Source organism: Microcaecilia unicolor, chromosome 1 (assembly GCF_901765095.1).
Source record: "Microcaecilia unicolor chromosome 1, aMicUni1.1, whole genome shotgun sequence".
Lineage (NCBI taxonomy): Eukaryota > Metazoa > Chordata > Amphibia > Gymnophiona > Siphonopidae > Microcaecilia > Microcaecilia unicolor.
In genome coordinates, this window is record NC_044031.1 from 122,934,023 (window position 1) to 122,955,603 (window position 21,581).

Sequence of the window (21,581 nt, forward strand, 5' to 3'; positions counted from 1 at the left end):
TGACATTGAATATCAGGGTTCATTTGGCCAATAAACAGTTAACTTTTTAACAGTCAAATATAGGTCTATAGGCGTAGTTTGACTGTTTCATTGGTGGGGAAAAATGTGGGCTGTGACACATTATCTTATTAATTTGCATATATACATCTCATACATATTCATTATGATTATCTCAAAAAATAGACTGGATAGGAACCCAGTTTATTGGACAGTGAAGATTTTTTCAGTGAAATGAGCTAGCACCAAGGGAAGTTTGTCTCATACTGTCCCCATTCACATCCCCAAGGGCAGTGCACACTATCCCTCTCCCCTTCCCCTTACACACTTCCCTAGAACATCAGTACATCTCCTACTGGGAAAACAGAACAAGTTGGACTGTTACAAATCCACAGGCAGAAAATATACCATAGCAAAACAGAACACCACACCACAAAATGGTCTCAGCAACCCAACCACCCAACCTTCCATCTCCCCACAACAGCATAAAAAGGGTCAGGGATTCTACCACACATACACACACACACGGCAATAAGAGTTGATTTCATAAAGGAGGTAGGCACCTACTTTCCTTCACAGAATAGGCTTCTAGCAGGTACCTAAATATAAAGTGTCCTATTATAGAGTTCCCTTAAAATATCCCTTCCAAATCCTCTTTTCTCCCTGAAACTTTTGCACAACAGTTTCCTCATTTTCTTGCTCCTCATGCTGACCTCTAAGCCATCATAGGCAGTCAATGATTCAACTGTTTGGGGAGGTTCAGATGGGTGGGACTAAAGTGGTAAGGTGGGGTAAGTTAAAATCCTTGGTGTGGGGGTGGAACTCCTACATCAACAGTAAAGGTACAGTAGGGGTATTTTTGAACAGAGCAAGGAAGGACCCCTTCTCTCTGGTGCACAGCCAACAGCTGCCACCCCCAATTATTTCTCTTACTGGTAATATGCTATAAACCCCCAGGGGTCTCATGTGCAGAGGACCCTCTTGTGGTTTCTGTCCAGCTTCCCCCATCTTCAGCCAGGGTTTGCTAGCACACTGCTTTGGGGAAACAACCCAGAAACAAGTCTCATCTGTGACTCCTGTAAATCTGGTCTCTATGTTTGGGGCTCCTCTTTCACTCAGGGTGACCTCTTCATTAACACCCGTTCATGGACCTGCCTCCCAGCTGTATCCCCTGGTAACAGGCCACCTTACCGGTTCCTCTGATGGGCCCTCTGGTCACCCTTCTTTGGAATATAACTCGGGTTTCTCAGCTTTCAGCCATATGCAAATTCACTCCACACCAGATACAAATTAACAATACCTCTTTATTAGCACCCGGTTTCTGGGTGTGGACACAGTTTCCAGCACATCATTGAACTTTCACTAAAGGTATCCTAGGTCAGCACCTTCTTGGTTTGTAGAGGGACCCTTCTCTCTCACTTCCAGGAATCTCCTCCTTCCCTGCATATCATTCAACTTCCAATAATACACAGTTTCATTTCTACCAAAAGGCCTACCAGGTCTGTACCTTCTGGGCTTTTAGAGGGATCCTTCTCTCCCATCTTCCATTAATCTTCTCCAACTGACTTCAGGTCCCCATCTCCTCTCCTCCCCTTCTCTTCTCAGAGGCGCTCTTTATAGGGTGGCTAATAATCCTCCCCACCTCTTTAGGCCTCTCCCCCTGATTCCAGAAAGGTCCAGGCCCATAACTATCTCCACCTGTCCCTCACTTACTCTGAGGGCTCCCCCTGGTGGGCTCTTCAGGGAAGGGCCGGTCCTATACCATGAGCACCCCCTAGCTGTCCCTTCAGGTCAATACATGGAAGTACCCCTCTTGGCTCCCTCTAATGACCAGATCAGGACATTTTCCAGACTTTTTCCCTGGGACAGCGCCCTCTGGCAGCCTCCTCAGGCTAAGACAGTCCTGTGTTTATCACAATGCACACTGAACGTTACTTCAGGAGTGCCAAAAAAATCTAAATAATGTACAGCAAAATAATACAGCACAACACCACAGTGGAGGAAACAAGGACAGCATAACAACACAGTGGGGGAAGCAACATATTAAACAGAATAGTATTTGCAATATTCTGGTAATATATGCAGGTATTTTAAAACTTGGTTAGCAATCAGTTCTAGCTCCCCAGTCCAGCTTCTTCCTGTTGGCCATGTGAACAGCAATCTTCGGCAGCACTGTAACAGAAATCCTGTGGTTTCCAGCAACCATAACTGATTTGCCTAGTATGTTACCAAATAGCCACCAGGCTTCAGATCTGCCAACCTTTAGTTTATTGTTGGGTTACCAAACATGTTTGGATTACGTATCATCTGAATTAGCTGTACCCAATGGTTAGAGCAGCAGGTTGCCAACCAGGGTTGAAATCCCACTGCTGCTCCTTGATTTCTTGGACAAGTCACAACACTCCATTGCCCCAGGTGCAAATTTAGACTGCAAGCCCTCCAGGAAAAGGAAATGTCTACTGTACCTGAATGTAACTCACCTTGAGCTACTACTGAGAAAGGCATAATCTAAATTCAAATCCAAAATCCACTATCAGACATATTTTAAAGTAATACAAAACCCTACAAATGTCACTAATTTCCAGGAGTCACACAAGAAGGGCCTACCTAAGAAAAAAAAAAACTGCACTAGAACATCAATACACCTACTGGAAAACTAAACAAGCCAGATTATTACATATTGATCCTACATAGGTATTCAGTGCTAGCAGAATACCCGGTCTCTTCCACACACACAGAATGCAGATAAACCCTCACCAAATATAGAATATGTAACTACAGACTAAAAATAGAAATATATAGAGAAACATTAAACTGAACTCCCAAGCAGCCAGACTTTGCACACAATGCACCAGAGAAACAGTAGTGTGTTCTCTGTGCAAAATATAAAGACAGCAGGTGTAAAATGTCAAAACCTGACATATTCTATATACTACATTACAAATTAAGGGGTCCATTTACTAAGGTGAGCTAATGGATTTAGCACACGCTAAATACTAAAATGACCATTTTATACCTATGGGCTTCTTAGCACTGTCTTTCCAGCTTTTCCCCATTCCATCCAGTGTCTCTTCCTTCCATCTAAAATGTCCTCTCTCACTCCCCTTCCCTGATGCAGCCATCCAGGATCTCTTCTCCCCCGCCTCACTTGTCCTCTCGTTCACTCTCTCAACCCCCCCCCCCCCCCCCCAGGATCTCCCCTGCCTCAACTGTCCTCGCGCTCACTCTCACCAGCCCCCCTCCCGGGCAACGTTAAGGACATAGATACCATTCTACTAGCTTCTCCTCCCGGCTGCTGCTGCTGTGGCAGCCTGGAGAAACCACAAGATTCTGTGCTCTACCCTGCCCTTCCCTTCCCTTCCCTACCTCTCGCTCAATCTCTCCATCCCAATGCAGCTACAAAACAAAATAAAAACATGCATGGGGCCGTGCTCCTGCGCACGCTGCTGCTGGCTTCCCTCCTCCTCTCTCTGGAAACCAGAACTTACATTATGAGGAGAGTGAGGGAGGAGGAGGGAAGCCGGCAGTGGCATGAGCAAAGGAGTATGACTCCCAAATCTACCTTTCTACCCCTGATATCTCACCTTGCATCCAAACCAAAGTTTCAGCGTGCTTGCCTGACATTGCTGTCTGGATGTCTCAACGCCACCTGAAATTAAATACGACCAAAACTGAGCTTCTCATTTTCCCCCCCAAACCCACCTCCCCCCGTTTTCTATTTCTGTTGATGGCTCTCTCATTCTCCCTGTCTCCTCAGCTCGAAACCTTGGGGTCATCTTTGACTCTTCTCTCTCCTTCTCTGCTCATATCCAGCAGATTGCCAAGACCTGTCGTTTCTTTCTTTACAACATCCGTAAAATCCGCCCCTTTCTTTCCGAGCACTCTACCAAAACCCTCATCCACACCCTTGTCACCTCTCGTTTAGACTACTGCAATCTGCTTCTTGCTGGCCTCCCACTTAGTCACCTCTCCCCTCTCCAGTTGGTTCAAAACTCTACTGCCCGTCTCATCTTCCGCCAGGGTCGCTTTACTCATACTACCCCTCTCCTCAAGACCCTTCACTGGCTCCCTATCCGTTTTCGCATCCTGTTCAAACTTCTTCTACTAACCTATAAATGTACTCACTCTGCTGCTCCCCAGTATCTCTCCACACTTGTCCTTCCCTACACCCCTTCCCGTGCACTTCGCTCCATGGATAAATCCTTCTGTTCCCTTCTCCACTACTGCCAACTCCAGACTTCGCGCCTTCTGTCTCGCTGCACCCTACGCCTGGAATAAACTTCCTGAGCCCCTACGTCTTGCCCCATCCTTGGCCACCTTTAAATCTAGACTGAAAGCCCACCTCTTTAACATTGCTTTTGACTCGTAACCACTTGTAACCACTCGCCTCCACCTACCCTCCTCTCTTCCTTCCCGTTCACATTAATTGATTTGATTTGCTTACTTTATTTATTTTTTGTCTATTAGATTGTAAGCTCTTTGAGCAGGGACTGTCTTTCTTCTATGTTTGTGCAGCGCCGCGTATGCCTTGTAGCGCTATAGAAATGCTAAATAGTAGTAGTAGTAGTAGTAAATTGGCCTGTTCACTTTGGGTTGGTTAAGCATGGAGGATTTTCCAGAGGTTCTGGACATTTCTGATCCTTAATGTGCATGGTAAAAATTAAACATCTGCTTTGAAATAGGTGTTACATTTTTTGCATTGCTGAGCACATAATAAATAGAGTCTAGCAGAGATTATGCAACACTATTTTGCATTTGTTCTCTAAAGCCTCGGTAGTATATAATGCTAATTTTAGCATGTTCTCACTAACAGCTTGAAGGACCAGGCTGTCTAAGTTAGGTGTCAGGATGCTGTGTGCTAAGTATGAATTCTGTATCAGTAATTATGCATGCCAATTGCCATTATAGAATACTAGAATACGTCTGCAGTTATGCGCCTAACTAGGTGCAAGCACTTACTGCACCTAACTGCTGTCATTTATTTATTTGGATTTTGCTTACACCTTTTCACCAGTGGCTCAAGATGAGTTACATGCAGGTATGCTGGGTGTTTCCCTCTACCTGGAGGGCTCACACTCTTATGGTTGTATCCAAGGTAATGGAGGGATAAGTGATTTGCTTAAGTGCTGGGCATGCCACTGACCCATCCATGCCCCTCCCTCATCTTCATTCCCTTGTAGTTACATTCTAAGGGTAGAATACAGTTGCGCGTAACTGCAAATTAGTGCCAATTAACCCCAATTATTGGCAATTATTGGTTATTAACGCCAACTAGTACCTAATTTAATAATTAAGTTACACATGTAATTGACTCTGTTCTATAATTTGGGTGCTCAACTTTGTGCACTAAGAGTAAAATTGTGTGCACAATTTTTTTGAATGAGGGGGTTAGTGTGAGACACTATTTTTAGCATCCATTTAATGACTTTTAGCATGCACACTAAGCTTTAGCATGTGGGCCCCAAAATGAAAAGCAAAATGGGTTTCACATCGCAGCTCAGCAGGATATCTTTGCAAGAAAAAAATCACCCACAGTTCTTTTTCTTGTCTTCTTTTTAGTTTCGCTATTCGAATTGCATGGATAAATTGCTCATGCTGGGAGGTACTATTATGGCTCTTATTCACGGTGCATGCCTCCCATCGATGATGTTGGTATTTGGACAGATGACAGATAGTTTTGTGGATGCAGGGAAAGATTATTCTAGTAAGTAATGTCACTTACATATGTCAAGGTTTTCTTTTGTGATTAAAATCAGTCCAGAGTTAATATGCACTCTTTTAAAAGCCTACTCCATTCTACGTTTATAGTTTAACCTGAAAGCAAGCCCCTGTGGCAGAAAACTTTGGCCTTTCCCTTGAATGGTAACCTTCTTGTTAGTTCTTGTGTATAACTGTCCAGTACAGGCTCAAAAGATTTTGGCACCCTGAGCCAGCTTGTGCTTTGCGCTGTCCTCCACCCCCGCTCTCCTCTCTGTATCAGCCCATTTATACAGCGGTGAGAGCATAGTGTTTTACTCTCACCACTGTACTCTCCTCCCTGCATGACAGTTGGTACTGCCATAGGTTTAAACGCAAGGGCAGAAGTAGCTGTTCTCGTATTTAAATCTGCAGCTGTGCCGGCAGCTGTGCAAAGAACAGAACACAATGGCAAGAGCAAAACATGTTCTTGCTACTGTGAAGGCTGAGCCAGTTAGGTGGGCTTTTGGCGCCCTGAGCCAGTAGCTCACCTGGCTCATGCCTTAAGTTGGCCCTGTGGCTGTCTTTAAACAGGAACATAATATGCTGATTAGAGTGGAACCTAAGGGCATTGACTTGGTTTCTGATAGTTTTGATGGTTACAGTGGGACCAGTTATTCAGCAATGTACTGGCAATTCAGCAATTGTTCTGCTGTGGCCTCTTTCCTGACTCTATTTTCCTGTGTTTGCTTTCTGTACGCCCCTTCTCTATTTGAATTAAAATCCCAAGTGCAGTGGATTGCAGGTGTTTTTTAAAGCTTTATAAAAAAAAATGTCCTGATTTTATTTTATTTTTTATGTTTTGGAAACTTTTTCTAACTTTGGAAAGGCCCCCCCCCCCCCCATCTGAGTAATATTATGAATGAAGGCAAGCTCCTCTTTCTTTTTCTGAAAGGAGAGAGAAGACTAACCTGCTGCAATTATGACTTATACCATATTCCTTTCTAATCTGTCTGTTTTGGATTCTTGAATAAGGCCTTGGACTCAGATGCTGCATTACCAGTTTTATACAGGACGCAACAAGTTTCAGTGATTGGTAACTGATGTTCAAGTTAGGTTTGCTGTTTTCTTTCTTTCCTTAACATTTCTATGCACACAATAAAAGTGGGGATGTCAAAGCTAAATTCATCTTTACTAAAATACAGCTGAGCTTGTGTGGCCCTTCCTGCGTGCAATGGTCTCCTCAGTGTATTCCCCTTAGTACTTTGGGGGGGGGGCAGGGGTGGACTGGGGAGACAATGCATTTCTCCTCCCCTGCCTCTATGCATTCACATGTTAAACATACATTTGCTGATGGGGATGCCGAAGCCCCGCCAGCTAAAGAAATGCAGTGCCCGAACTGTTCCTCTCCTCCTTGCACTGCTTCTGTAATGCGGAAGTTTCTACTCACTTGCCCTGTCCTTTTATCCCCACCTCTTTAATTCCCTTACCTCTTAGTTGTTCTGTCTGTTTACGTCTTATTTAGATTGTGAGCTCTTTGAGCAGGGACTGTCTTTTCGTGTATGATGTACAGCGCTGCGTATGCTTTGTAGCGCTATAGAAGTGATAAGTAGTAGTAGTAAGTCAGTGGCGTGCCTCCAGCCACCAACATAAGGACTCTGAGCGTGCTCAGTTCTTGCGTGAGCTGAGTATGCATGAGAAGTCCCAGCGACAGTGGCAGGAGGCGCGTCGTAGACTTCTGCATTACAGAAGCAGCGCAAGGAGGAGGGATGCGGCCCAAGCACTGCATTTCTTTGACTGGTGGGACTTTGGCATCCCTTCCAGCCATTTAAGGGGGCGCTGCAGGTTTGGAGGGGGTCCAAGCTAAAAGTGGGGGGCCTAGCCCCCAAGGCTCTCTCCGGGCTACACTACTAGTACTTTCCAGCGAAGCTCCTTTGCTATCAATCTACTAGATGGAGAATCTGGTGATTAAAAAAAAAAAAACTGGCTTGGGACTAGAACCAAGGGTAATGCTAGTACCCTCCATTGGAAGAGCAGAAGACAATTAGGAAAACAACCTTCCACATTCAAATCATGTAAAGGACTAGAATAGGCGTTCTTAACCTTTTTTTGTTCCCATACCCCTTTAACTGGTCAATGAAATCCATGCACCCCCTTTCTTAATCACATGTCCTGGTACTTGTGACCTGGCTTGGCCACTGTTGGAAACAGGAAACTGGGATAGATGGACCATTGGTCTGACCCAGTATGGCTACTCTTATGTTCACTAGTGACTATTGACAATACTATACAAGAGACACTTATACCTCACAAAGCTACAAATCAATACATATTACTTATTAAACAGCTGAAAAAGATATGTTCCAAGAGCTTAATATGTGGCTAACTACTAACATGTCGCTAAAATTACTATTGGTACTATACAAGCTGTCCCGTCATCTTTGGTTGTTTCTTGAATCTCTCCTTTTGTTTCCAAATATAGACTGGGTAAATGTAACTTCGGGACACGCTACACAGGTACAATTCCTTGATGAAATCAAGGACAGCTTTATGGAGCAACTGATGCAGGAGCTGACAAGAGAAGGAAAAATTCTAGACTTGGTCCTTAGTGGAGCGCATGATCTGGTGAGGGACGTTATGGTACTGGGGCCGCTTGATAACAGTGACCATAATATGATCAGTTTTGATATCGACCTTGAAGTAACTGTACACAGAAAGTCAAATACGTTAGCGTTTAACTTTAAAAAAGGAGTCTATGATAAAATGAGAAGAACGGTAAAAAAAAAAACTTAGGGGGGCTACTGAGAGAGTAAAAACTGTACAACAGGCGTGGACGCTGTTCAAGAATACCACCCTGGAGGCCCAGGCCATACATATTCCGCGAATTAGAAAAGAAAGACGGAAGTCCAAAAGACAGCCGGCCTGGTTGAAAAAGTGAGGTGAAGGAAGCTATTAGGGCTAAAAGAAATGCATTCAGAAAATGGAAGAAGGAACCGTCTGAAAATAACAAGAAGCAGCATAAGGAGTGTCAAAGCAAATGCAAGGCGCAGATAAAGAAGGCCAAGAGGGATTACGAAAAAAAGATAGCATTAGAGGCAAAAAAAACATAGTAAAAATTTTTTTCGGTATATTAAAAGCAGGAAGCCGGCAAAATAATCGGTTGGGCCGTTGGATGACCGAGGGGTAAAAGGGGCGATCAAGGAAGACAAAGACGTAGCGGAGAGACTGAATGAATTCTTTGCTTTGGTCTTCACCGAGGAAGTTTTGGGTGGGATACCGGTGTCGGAAATGGTATTTCAAGAGGAGGAGTCAGAGAAACTTACTGACTTCACGGTAAACCTGGAGGACGTAATGGGGCAGTTCGGCAAACTAAAGAGTAGCAAATCTCCTGGACCGGATGGTATTCATCCTAGAGTACTGATAGAACTGAAAAATGAGCTTGCGGAGCTACTGCTAGTGATATGCAACTTATCCTTAAAATTGAGCATGGTACCGGAAGATTGGAGGGTGGCCAATGTAACGCCCATTTTTAAAAAAGGCTCCAGGGGAGATCCGGGAAATTATAGACCGGTGAGTCTGACGTCGATGCCGGGGAAAATGGTAGAGGCTATTTTTAAAAACAAAATTACAGAGCACATCCGAGGACATGGATTACTGAGACCAAGTCAGCATGGCTTTTGTGTGGGGAAATCTTGCCTGACCAATTTACTTCAATTCTTTGAAGGAGTAAACAAACATGTGGACAAAGGAGAGCCGGTTGATTTGTGTATCTGGATTTTCAAAAGGCGTTTGACAAGGTACCTCATGAAAGGTGTGAAGATGAGGTTTCTCCTCCCACTCGTCACTGGGCCTCTGGCTCACGAGCAGAGCTTCAGGCAATCTCTTCCCAGTATACTGAACACACACCAACCTCAAGATCCTGGGTCCCTCTCTCCCTCAGGGTGACCTGGTTCTCACTATGCAAATCATATGCAGATTAGTGTGCTACCCCTTCTCACTCAGGGTGACCTGGTTTCCACTCAGCACATTAAGCAGGTCTCACCAACTGCATATTTCTCAGGTAACTCTTTATTCCAGCCCCTGGGCACACTTCTTCTAGCTTAACACTTTATGCTTTCATAGATCTTCACCCCAGGCTTTGCAGCCTGCTTCTCTTAGTACTTCAGACACACAGTCCCTCTTTGAACACACAGTTCTAGACACACAGTCAAACTCTAATGCTTTAGGGACTTCTTACCCCAGGACTTTCAGCCTGCTGATCTCCTTTGGACACCCAGTCCACCCCCAAGTCCATCAGGTTAGCCAGTATCTTTCAGGGGCTCTCTCTTCTTCTGCTGCTAGCTCACTTCCCTCCTTTCACCACTCAGGTGGGGTATAAAGTGGTTAATGGCCAAACAGGACCCAGACCATAACCTGCTGCACCTGTTTCTATCCCCAGGACTCTCCTCGGTCCTAGCGACCTCCTGCTATACACCCCTTACTGGCTCCCTTTAGTGACTCACCCAGCCCTTCTCCCTGAACATTTTAGGGGAACAGCGCCCTCTAGGGGCCTAACCAGGGTAGGACAGCCTCTTCCTTCTCACAAAGGCTACAGAGGAAATTGGAGGGTCATGGGATAGGAGGAAATGTCCTATTGTGGATTAAAAACTGGTTGAAGGATAGGAAACAGAGAGTGGGGTTAAACGGGCAGTATTCACAATGGAGAAGGGTAGTTAGTGGGGTTCCTCAGGGACTGTGCTAGGACCACTGCTTTTTAATATATTTATAAATGATTTAGAGATGGGAGTAACTAGCGAGGTAATTAAATTTGCTGATGACACAAAGTTATTCAAAGTCGTTAACTTGCGACAGGATTGTGAACAATTATAGAAGGACCTTATGAGACTGGGAGATTGGGCAGCTAAATGGCAGATGACGTTTAATGTGAGCAAGTGCATGGTGATGCATGTGGGAAAAAGAACCTGAATTATAGCTACGTCATACAAGGTTCCACGTTAGGAGTTACGGACCAAGAAAGGGATCTGGGTGTTGTCGTCGATAATACTACTACTTAACATTTAACATTTCTAGAGCGCTACTAGGGTTACGCAGCACTGTACAATTTAACAAAGAGAGACAGTTCCTGCTCAAAGAGCTTACAATCTAATAGGCAATAGATAATACACTGAAACCTTCTGCTCAGTGTGCTGCTGCGGCTAGGAAAGCGAATAGAATGTTGGGTATTATTAGGAAAGGTATGGAAAACAGGTGTGAGGATGTTATAATGCCGTTGTATCGCTCCATGGTGCGACCGCACCTTGAGTATTGTGCTCAATTCTGGTCGCCGCATCTGAAGAAAGATATAGTAGAATTGGAAAAGGTGCAGCGAAGGGCGACTAAAATGATAGCGGGGATGGGACGACTTCCCTATGAAGAAAGACTAAGGAGGCTAGGGCTATTCAGCTTGGAGAAGAGACGGCTGAGGGAAGACATGATAGAGGTATATAAAATAATGAGTGGAGTGGAACAGGTGGATGTGAAGCGTCTGTTCAAGCTTTCCAAAAATATTAGGACTAGGGGGCATGCGATGAAACTACAGTGTAGTAAATTTAAAACAAATCGGAGAAAATATTTCTTCACCCAATGTGTAATTAAACTCTGGAATTCGTTGCCAGAGAAAGTGGTGAAGGAGGTTAGCTTAGCAGAGTTTAAAAAGGGGTTGGACGGTTTCCTAAAGGATAAGTCCATAAACCGCTACTAAACGGACTTGGAAAAATCCACAATTCCAGGAATAACATGTATAGAATGTTTGTACGTTTGGGAAGCTTGCCAGGTGCCCTTGGCCTGGATTGGCCGCTGTCGTGGACAGGATGCTTGGCTCGATGGACCCTTTGTCTTTTCCCAGTATGGCATTACTTATGTACTTATGACCTGGGGTTTGGCCTGAAGTGAAACAGCGTGTGTGCTGTGTAGGGTTTACTAGTGTGACAGTGTGGGAGTTTGCACCCTTTTGGAGCTCCAATGGTCAAGCAAGGTGAAGAAAAGAAGCACAAAGAAAAACCAAAGTAAAGCTAAGTCTGCACCTCCATATACAGCAAAGGAAAGAGCATTGAGAAGTCACTGAATTTAGTCAAACCTACCTTTTTTTAGAGACTGATTCCAGATGTCCGCACCAGAAAATCATAAAGCCCCTGGCAATTCAATCTTTGGTACAAGAGACTGCCTACCTCTTCATTTTCCTACCTGTAAGGTTATCAATAGAAATCAAACAAAATAAAACATGGAAAAGAAAATAAGATGATACCTTTTTTATTGGACATAATACATTTCTTGATTAGCTTTCGAAGGTTGCCCTTCTTCATCAGATCGGAACTAAGCAAATGTGTTAGCTGATAGAATATTTAAGTGAAGTATCCAAGCATTTCAATGACAGTCTAGCAGGGTGGGGGTGGATAGGGGGTATGCATGGGGACATCAAAGCATTTCATTTCATTGATAGTCTAACAGGATGGGTGTGGGTAGGTGAGAGGAGGGTGATAAACAGAGAAATACAACTTTATGGTTTATAATGGGCTAGAAAACCCAGGTCCTTGTTAAGTCCTGTCTGTTGGGTGTCAAAATATTAAATCATTCTGACTTCAAAGGTCTTGCGTTCCTGTATTGTTTTAAAGTTACCTTTCAGGATCCTTACTGTGAAATCACTGGTGCAGTGTCCTGGTCCTGTAAAGTGCTGGCCCACAGGGGTGGGAACCTGACTGGCACCAGCTTTCTTCATGTTATGTCTATGTAAATTGATTGTTGTCTTAAGCATCTGGCCTGTTTCTCCAATATAGCATCCTTCGTTACATTTTTTACACTGAATGATATATACCACATTGGAAGATGAGCATGTGAAAGATTCCTCTATGTTGAATATTTTTCCTTTGTGAATGACTGGGGGGTCCTGTGAAATGTGTTGGCATAGCTTGCAGCTGGATATATTACAGGGAAACATGCCCTTCTCTTCTTTTTCAGTCTGTGTTGGGAGTTTACTTCTGATTAGCTTGTGTTTTAAGTTGGGTGGCTGTCGGAAGGCCAGCACTGGTGGGGATGGGATTATCTCTTTCAGTAATTCATCCTCCTGGAGTAGAGGCTGTAGGTCTCTTATGATTTTCCTCAGCTTCTCCAGCTCTGGGTTGTATGTCACTACAAGGGGGATTCTGTCTGTGGCTTTTTTTCCTTTGTACTGTAGCAGATTTTCCTTAGGTGTTTTGAGGGAGGAGGTAATATTCTTGGAGATTATTTTGGGGTTGTAGCCTTTCTGTTTGAAGGATGCAGTCAGGCTTTTAAGGTGTCTGTCTCTGTCCCCTGGGTCAGAGCAGATACGGTGGTATCTTGTGGCTTGGCTGTAAATAATGGATCTTTTTGTATGTGAAGGATGGAAGCTGGAGTTGTGGAGGTAGCTGCTTCTGTCTGTAGGTTTCTTGTATATAGATGTTTGTATACAGCCACCACCTGTAAGAAATTAGTTTATAAATCTATATAGTCAGTTAATTTTCATACCAAGGTACTAAATAGTGAAATCCTTGCCAAAAAATATAAGATCCCAACATGATTACTTGTTTTTTTGTAAGCTTTTGAAAACTTTCCTTTTCAAAAAATTTCTGTCAATTGATCCTGGTGCTTAATCTCCCCCTTCAATTCTCCCCATTATACTTTATTATTGAATTCTTTATATATTTATGATTCTTTCCTGTGTTCTTAAAAAAATATCTCCGGGGAAGATATTTGTGGTGGGTGGGTGGGTATGTGTGGGGGGGCAGGGTGGCATCGCACATGTGCATGGAAAGGCCCATCCAATTTACCTCTGGGCCCATCTAAAATACCAACCACCTCATAATCGAAAGTGAAAGACGCCCATATTTTGACCCAAATCGGGAGATGGGCGTTTTTCTCGCATGGGTGCATAAATCGGTATAATCGAAAGCTGATTTTGGGCGTCTTCAACTGCACTCCATTGCGGGAACGAATAAAGTTGACGGGGGCGTGTCGGAGGCATGGTGAAGGTGAGAATGGGGCTTGGTTATCGGCCAAACAGAGCTGGGTGCGCTCGGCCGACAATCGAAAAAAGAAAGGCGTTTTTAGGAAGAATTTAGGTCACTTTTTCTGGACCCTTTTTTATCACGAACAGGTCCCCAAAAAGTGCCCTAAATGACCAGATGACCACCAGAGGGAATCGGGGATGATCAACCCTGACTCCCCCAGTGGTCACTAACCCCCTCCCACCAACCAAAACCCACTTTAAAAACTTTTTTTGCCAGCCTGAATGCTAACCTCAAATGTCATCCCCAGCTCCATCACAGCAGTATGCAGGTCCCTGGAGCAGTCTTTAGTGGGTGCAGTGGACTTCAGCCAGGTGGACCCAGGCCCATCCCCCCTACCTGTTACAGTTGTGGTGGTAAATGGGAGCCCTGTAAACCCCCCCAAAACCCACTGCCCACAAATCTACACCTTTACCATAGCTCTTAATGGTGAAGGGGGGCACCTACATGTGGGTACAGTGGGTTTTGGGGGGATATGGGGGGGGGCTCAGCACCCAAGGGAAGGGAGCTATGCACCTGGGAGGTAATTAAATGTTTTTTTCTATTTTTTTTAAAGTGCCCCCTAGGGTGCCCGGTTGGTGTCCTGGCATGTGTGGGGGACCAGTGCACTACAAATCCTGGCCCCTCCCATGACCTAAAGCCTTGGATTTGTTCGTTTTTGAGCTGGGCCGCTTCAGTTTCGATTATCGCTGAAAAACGAAAACGCCCAGCTCAAAAAACGCCCACATCCAATGCATTTGCCTGGCACAAACCGTATTTTCGAAACTAAAGATAGACGTCCATCTTTTTCGAAAATACGGTTCGGTCTGCCCCTTCACGGACCCGTTCTCGGAGATAAACGCCCATGGAGATAGGCGTTTGCGTTCGATTATGCCCTTCAAGTTTGGCTATACCTCTGATGTAGAAAAGCACTTTTACAAAATTGCCTGACTACATAACTGTGTAAAAAGTACATGTATAGAAGGCCTTTTCCTACTTTTACATGTCGGTGTTCCTGAGGCGGTAGTTATTAGAGCAGAGGTTCAGTTATGGGTCCAAACATAGAACACACACATGCACATTTACATCTTCTTTAAAGCAAGCATAAATAAGTGCGTCAGTTTTGTGTGTTGTTGGGACTAGTTCTGGGAGCCTGTTTTGTAAAGGCACTTAGGTTCCTTTTTGGACTTCTTACATAAGTGTTCTGTTGTAAAGTCTTGCCCATAGAATCCGCATGTCAGGAATTTATGCATCCTAAAGTCCAAACTGGGCAGAATACCTGATACTTGTGTAAATTTGTGTACTGTTCTGGACATTTCACACTGGTAACCTGCTATAAAATTATTTTTTTATTTTTTTATTTTATTGCATTTGTATCCTACAATTTTCCTACCTATTTGCAGGCTCAATGTGGCTTACATAGTTTAGTTATGACATTGTCATTCCAGGATATCAAAGTAATTGTTTTTCTATTTAGGTAATTTATCTTTGGAACACTTTGCAAACTTGTCCAATCAGCTGGAGGAGAATATGACAAGGTAATGTTGTTGTCTTCTCGGTTGTGTTTGGCATATGTGAGTGAAGCCATCCTTGTAAATGAGGAAACTGGGAGAAAGTTGAAGTTTTATGTTAATTACTCAATATACAAAATGTTAGAACCCCAATTCTGTAGGTTATTGTATGTTTATATTACATCATGCACTGGCACTTGGAGTAAGAAAAGTGATGGAAGGTGTCAAGATTATGTATGAGTAGTATTTTCATTGATTAGTCAAAAGGAAATACAATTCTTTATTGAGAAAAGCAATCCAGGTAGAATTTGTCTGATAATTTGGGGTTGTACAGTGGGAGTTTGACCAGATTAGGTTTGAAACAACCAATTACTTTGAGGTGACTGGAGAACTACTCATACATGGGGAACACAGTAAAGCCTAAAATTTAAACGTAATAAAAAAATGAATGAGAGAGCCTGGTCTAGGGATTAGTGTTCAAAAACTGCTTCTCCCAGAGACACCCACTAGTCAAGTCATTTTTATCTCTTCATGTCACAAGTGCCTGGTCAGAATGTGAACTCAAACTTGTCATACCTATAGAAGTTTAACCCCTTAATGTACATCACAATGTAAAACCTCAAATAAATAATTTTCTATATAGTATGGGAAGCAGTTCTATAACAGGACACGCACGTGGTAGGTACCTATTCAATAAAGGAACATAGGTGCCTAACTTCCCTTATAGAATACTAGTGTAACTGAGTAGTAACATGCCTAACATGCAAATCTCTCTCATGAATATTCATGGTGGATATCCTGAGAACCTAACTGGTTGGGGTGTTTCCAGGACCAGGTTTGGGAACCACTGTCGTAGGGGTTACATTCTTCACTATACCTTGTATCTCACTCTCTGATGCCATTCTAAACTGGACCGAATCCCCACTCCCTCCTTTTACCTCCTCTCAAGCCCATCCATCTCCTATCCTCCTCTCTAACAAATCTGCCTTCTGTACCAAATATTGTGCAAAATCTTTGGCACCTGGCCTCTCCTTTTCCTTCTCATCCCCTCCCGTCAAAAATCTCACAGCATGGAAGAATTCCTTTGGCCTGTGCAGTGCTTGCCTAATCTTCTCTCTATAATATTAATTCCTTAACTGCTCACAAAAAGATACATATTCAAACAGTTTCAGTCAGTGGCTTTCCTTGGTCTGCTGCCACCTAGGGCGGATCGCCATTGCGTACCCCCCCCCCAGGTGCAGCACGTCACCCACCCCAGCGCATCACTGTCCCCCCCCTTGGCGCATGACCTTCAAGTCCCCCCCTCCCCCCCCAGATGCATTCTTACCTGCTGGGGTGCAGGGAACAGCCACGCAGCTGTCGGCTCTGCTGGTTCCCTGCTCCCTCTGCCCTGGAACAGGAAGTAACAGCAGAGGGAGCAGGGAACCAGCGGAGCTGACAGCTGCTGTTCCTTGCACTCCTCCAGCAGCGTGCACCCGGGATGTACCGCTCCCACTGCCCCGCCCTTGGTACGCCACTGGTTTCAGTTGGTACATGTCCTGATCATCTACATCATGTGATTTTTCTCCATTGCCTCTCAGCTCTCCTCAATTCCTTCCTCACAGTACAAACTTCCTTAGTCCTCCACGACTCACCATAACCTCCAACTCTTTTTTTAGCCTCATGCATAGGTGCCTCTGCATCCAATGAGTCTGTTAACACCTCATACCATTTCTCCTCCTTGTCCCCTACAGACAGATCTGGAGCAAAACTTGCATACTGTCTCCACTCATCTTTCAATTCATGTTTATAAAATTTTGAACGAACCTTTATCCGTCGTTTTTCCTCCTTCCCCTTTTCTCTTATATCTGTCAGTACCAAATCAAATGAGATAATACAGTGATCTAACTAACTTATTTCACAAACATATGGAGTAGCTAACAATGAATTCTGTAGGACCAGAGATTAATAAAAAAAAAGATCTTACATGTGCCCTAACTTATGTGTAGAATCATGAACGATTTGTTGAAATAAACAGGCCCTTAATGTTTCACAAAACACATGGTCCAGATGCTCTGCTAATCCCAACCCAGGATCTAAAGGAATATTAAAATCTCCTAAAATACATAACCTATTGCAGTCTGTCATTAAAGTCATCAAAATCCAGTAAAACTGAATAATCTTTCTTCTATCAATACCCAAGGTGGGCAGTACAGTGTAATCTTCCCATTTGTCATAACCAGTCTTTCAATCCCCCCCACTCCTCCCCTAGTATATATCTTTTGAAAACCCATCCATTTCTTATTAAAAAATACCAACCACACCCCCAACTCTCATTCCTTCTCTACACATTCAATCCCATGCATATTCATCAGGACAACATTGCTTAATAATGGCCACATCAGATGATAATAACCACGACTCAGTCACACAAAAAATATCATAATTCCCTTCCTCCAACAAGTCTTAAATCATTACCATTTTGTTTTGTACTGACTGTGTATTTACCAGTCCTGATTGCAACATCAGACCTTGTTTCACAGTAGAAACCTTCACCACTTGTAATACTCTACCAACCCCATCAGCTGTCCTCGCTGCACTCATCTTCCATGACAATGGGCCATATCTTCCCCTCCCAGTTAAAGAGCAGTCTGATTCATCCTCAAATCACAGTCTTGCACAAAGTTCATCCTCCATTCTCCCTGATTTTCAATTCTAACAGTAGATTGTTTTAGAAAATCTTTTGACCTTATATTAAAAAAAAAGCTGAACTCCTAAATTTAGCCAATCAATATTCAGCCAGTGGTGGTCAGCATTTTTTAATTGCTGACTGTCCCCAGCTAAATTAGCCCTGTATATTCAATGCTGAGTTATGTCTGGGCACCAGCTTTGAATATCAGGGGCTAATTCTTGATATGAAAGCCTCCAGGAATTATGCATAAAACACTTATGTGGGCCCTGACTAAATATGTTGAGGACCCGCATAAGTTACAACAGGTTCTTTCAAACTCCAATCCCTCGCCCTCCTGATCCCTCTCCTTCTTCCCAATCCTCCCTCTCCTCCCAATTGCAATTTTCCCCCTTCCTATACATCCACCCTGAAGCAAGTAAGCTGAAACCAGGCCTACCCTTTAATGCCCTGGGGGTCTAAGAGTCCTTTGGGCAGGAGCAATGCCCATTCACTCCTGCTTATCACAGCTCCTTTCCCCAAATGGCCACTGTGCCCCTTAGCAATAGCCTCACAGACTATCAGTGCTTTAAAAGATAGGCCAGAGGGCCTGTGGAAAGGGGAAGGGGTGGAGGGACCTGGTCTTGACTTTTTAGCTTTGGGGGGAAGGAATGGGGATTATAATTGGGAGGAGCAAAGGGCCCCCCAAGAATCCCCACTGGGAGGTAACTGGATATTAAAATCAGTGCCTGGTTACCTCCGTGGCTAACGTTGGGACAGCCTTCTTGCTGTCCTAAATTTAGCTGCTTACTTAACCAGTTAATGGTGTGAATATCACCTTTAACCAGTACCAGCTCCTCCTAGGCTCTACCCATGCTCCTCCCACAGATCACCCTGGTACTACCAGTCAGTGCAGGGGCAGTTAGTGGTGATATTCAGTGGCACTGTCCTGTTAAGTGCCACTGAATATCAGCACTTAAGTGGACACAAGCAATTTAACTGGACAGAAGCCTCTCCTGCCCAGTTAAATCACTTTGAGTATCAGGTAGTAGGTTCCTAAGTTCAGTACTTAAATTTGACAAACATAAGATTTTAGATTTTCCGCTAAAAATTCATCTGAATTTAGGAGCTTAAAAGTTATATTCCTAAATTTAGGTATATCATTCATTTGCATTGATTTATAAGCCTAATTTAGGTATCTGGTGCTGCAAATCAGTGCTAATCTCTTGAAATCTTCTCGAGTCTAATTCTGCCCCTCCACCCAGTTTTATTCACTTCATCTGACTGAACAGCAAATATGTAGACTTCAGGTCTTGTAGAACTTAGTAGCTAAATTGGTCTTGATGGGTAGACAGGTGGATCGAGCTGCCCTCTTTTTGATCCAATTACAATAAAGGCAAGTCTTGTGTTTTAAATGATATTGATTGTTTTCTAAAGCTTGTTTCCTTGGTGTCCATACCAGACCAGTCCAGAACTTATGGGTTATGTCTATTGGTCAGTGGTTGGAGACAGAGAAACAAATTAGTTCTGTGTGATTTGCCCTTTAAAGAAACCGTGCAGCCCTAGAATGCTCAGTATTTCTCTGTCTCCAGCAGATGGTGATGGAACACTATGCATAACCTGGGCTTAGTGGGCTGGATAAGTCACAGCAGTCCATCAACCAGTTTTCACTAGTTAGATTGATTTCAGCTGCCTTACAATATATATAAAAAAAGATGGGATGTGAAGAGAAAAGCTTAAGGAATACTTGGAAGGCTCTGAATCCCTTCTTTCTGACCTTCCTTTCAATGAGTGGGGTTAACTCTTGGAGTTGAGGTGCCTCTGAAGAAAGGAATTGCATTAATATAAGGCCAGCTCCTGGACCTGATAGATACTGGTTCTAGTGAAGCATGGAAGAGGTGCTTCCCAATTGTGGATACCTGCATGAGTTCAGGTTTCATTTTTCAGAATGGAATTCTCAGATGGGTCTGAGTCCCTTCTATCCACCCCACCATACTCTTCCCTGCTTGCAGCAGGATGAATTTGCCTTTGGAAAACCACAAGTATATTTTATTTATATGTTTGGGTGACTGATCTGTCAGTTACCTTTAAGGTCATACAAACTTTCTTTGGTTCTGCTTGGAAAATGTTTTAACTGCTGTCTGCATGCCAAGAGTTGCTCGATGAGTTCCTTCACAGTTGTACTGCTTCAGCTGTATGGGCAGTTTGGGATCAGTGATGCACAGCATAGGAGAAGCTTTAAGGGTTGGTATACTATACACACCCTGACAGAGAGACCAGGTCACACCTCCCAGTCTTTACATGGCTTGCAGAGGATCGCCTCTTCTCATGTTGGAAGCAGTTTCCCACATGAGTTTCTTCATTGGTCTCTCGTGCTTGAGTACTTCTGTCTCAAAGTGCACTGGTGACAGCCATTTTCATTTCTTCCTCACTGGTTTTGAACTTGGTTGCAGGCTCTGTGGAGTGCTGACCCTCAGAAATTTCAGGCATGGTAGTGCTGGCTGTAGCACTGTCTTTTCCACGTTGTATGTTTCACATGCAAAAGCTTAGCGCTGTCGACCACAAGGGTGCCATTTTTAGTGTTACTTTTACCAAACAAAAAAAGAAAACCAGTATTCCCATTCAAATGCCAAAGCAAAACCTTCAAAGAAAGGGTAGGAATAAAGTATCAAGATGATCCAAACTGATGAAAACAATATTTTTATTGATTGCTGTATATTCATAGTTCCTGGTGCACTTGCATACTCAACACAGGCCATGTTGCAGCTTTCAGAGCCTTCATCAGGAGTAAACTGCAACTGTGGACTGTAGTGAGAAAATATCGGGCAACCCGAGTAAACAACAACCACTCTTAGAAGAGCTTGAAAAGCAAAAAACTCTCTTCCTCTGCATGAAATGTAACATAGGGGTAAGAAAATAGAGAAAAAAAATAGTAAGGTTTTTTTACCTGGGGGGTCTGGAGGGTCCCGAAGGCTGCTACCCAGGTTGAAGTTGCTGCTAGGGGGGAGGAGGCTGGTTGGAGGCTGTTTCTGGGCCAATTTTTGGACAGAGGAGTGCAGCAGGAGCCAGCAGCGCTGTTTTGGGAGGCCCAGGGGAAGTTTGGGGCATGTCCTTGGTCGTCGGGAGGGGAAAGGGGCTTCTGGTGGTCTGTGGGGACATTTTGGGTCGAGCGACGGAGGGGAGAAACTCCGGAGGTGCTGCGGGAGGCAAAGCTGCTGTTTTCGGGCCGGTGGCGGTGGTTGAGTGCTGCGGAGGCAGCGAAGAGTTTTGTGGCGCCCGGAAATGGTTGAGCACGTTTCTGGGCATAGCGAGATGCAGCAGGGGTTTTGTCGGGGTTGTCGGCCCCAGTTTTGGGCCGAGTGCTGAGAGCGACGGGCCCGGGCGTGTTGGGCATCCTCGCGGGGCTGCTGTGGGCCGATGAAGCGGCCGGAGTGGAGATCAGGACGCTCCGGACGTCCCAGTGAGAGAGCGGGACGCCGAAGAGACAGAGGAGCTCTGAGTTGGGCTGGAGAGGGACCGACGTGTGACTGGAGCAGGCAGGAGAGAAGAGAGGATGTCGAGGGGGTGCGCGCACCTCATGCACAAATCGGGGGCACGCACCCACGCTCCGTGAGGGAAGCTCTGGTGAGGCCTAGAAGCCTGGGCCTTGATTTTTGACCGGGGTTCCATGAAAATGGCGGTTTTTGGGGCCGTTTCTATTTTTCACTCCGT

At 44.3% G+C, this 21,581-nt stretch overlaps 1 protein-coding gene across 2 annotated transcripts in view; it reads left to right on the forward strand.

Moving 5' to 3' along the window:
- Window positions 1–21,581, forward strand: part of ABCB1 (ATP binding cassette subfamily B member 1) — a 265,216-nt gene that overhangs the window by 26,989 nt on the left and 216,646 nt on the right. The window contains exons 4-5 of one of the 2 annotated variants that reach the window (XM_030199760.1): window positions 5,557–5,701; window positions 15,190–15,250. In XM_030199760.1, coding sequence (XP_030055620.1) covers window positions 5,557–5,701; window positions 15,190–15,250 — 206 coding nt within the window. Of the gene's footprint in view, window positions 1–5,556; window positions 5,702–6,722; window positions 6,770–15,189; window positions 15,251–21,581 lie in introns of those variants that run through there. The other variant, XM_030199764.1, reaches the window with a different exon arrangement.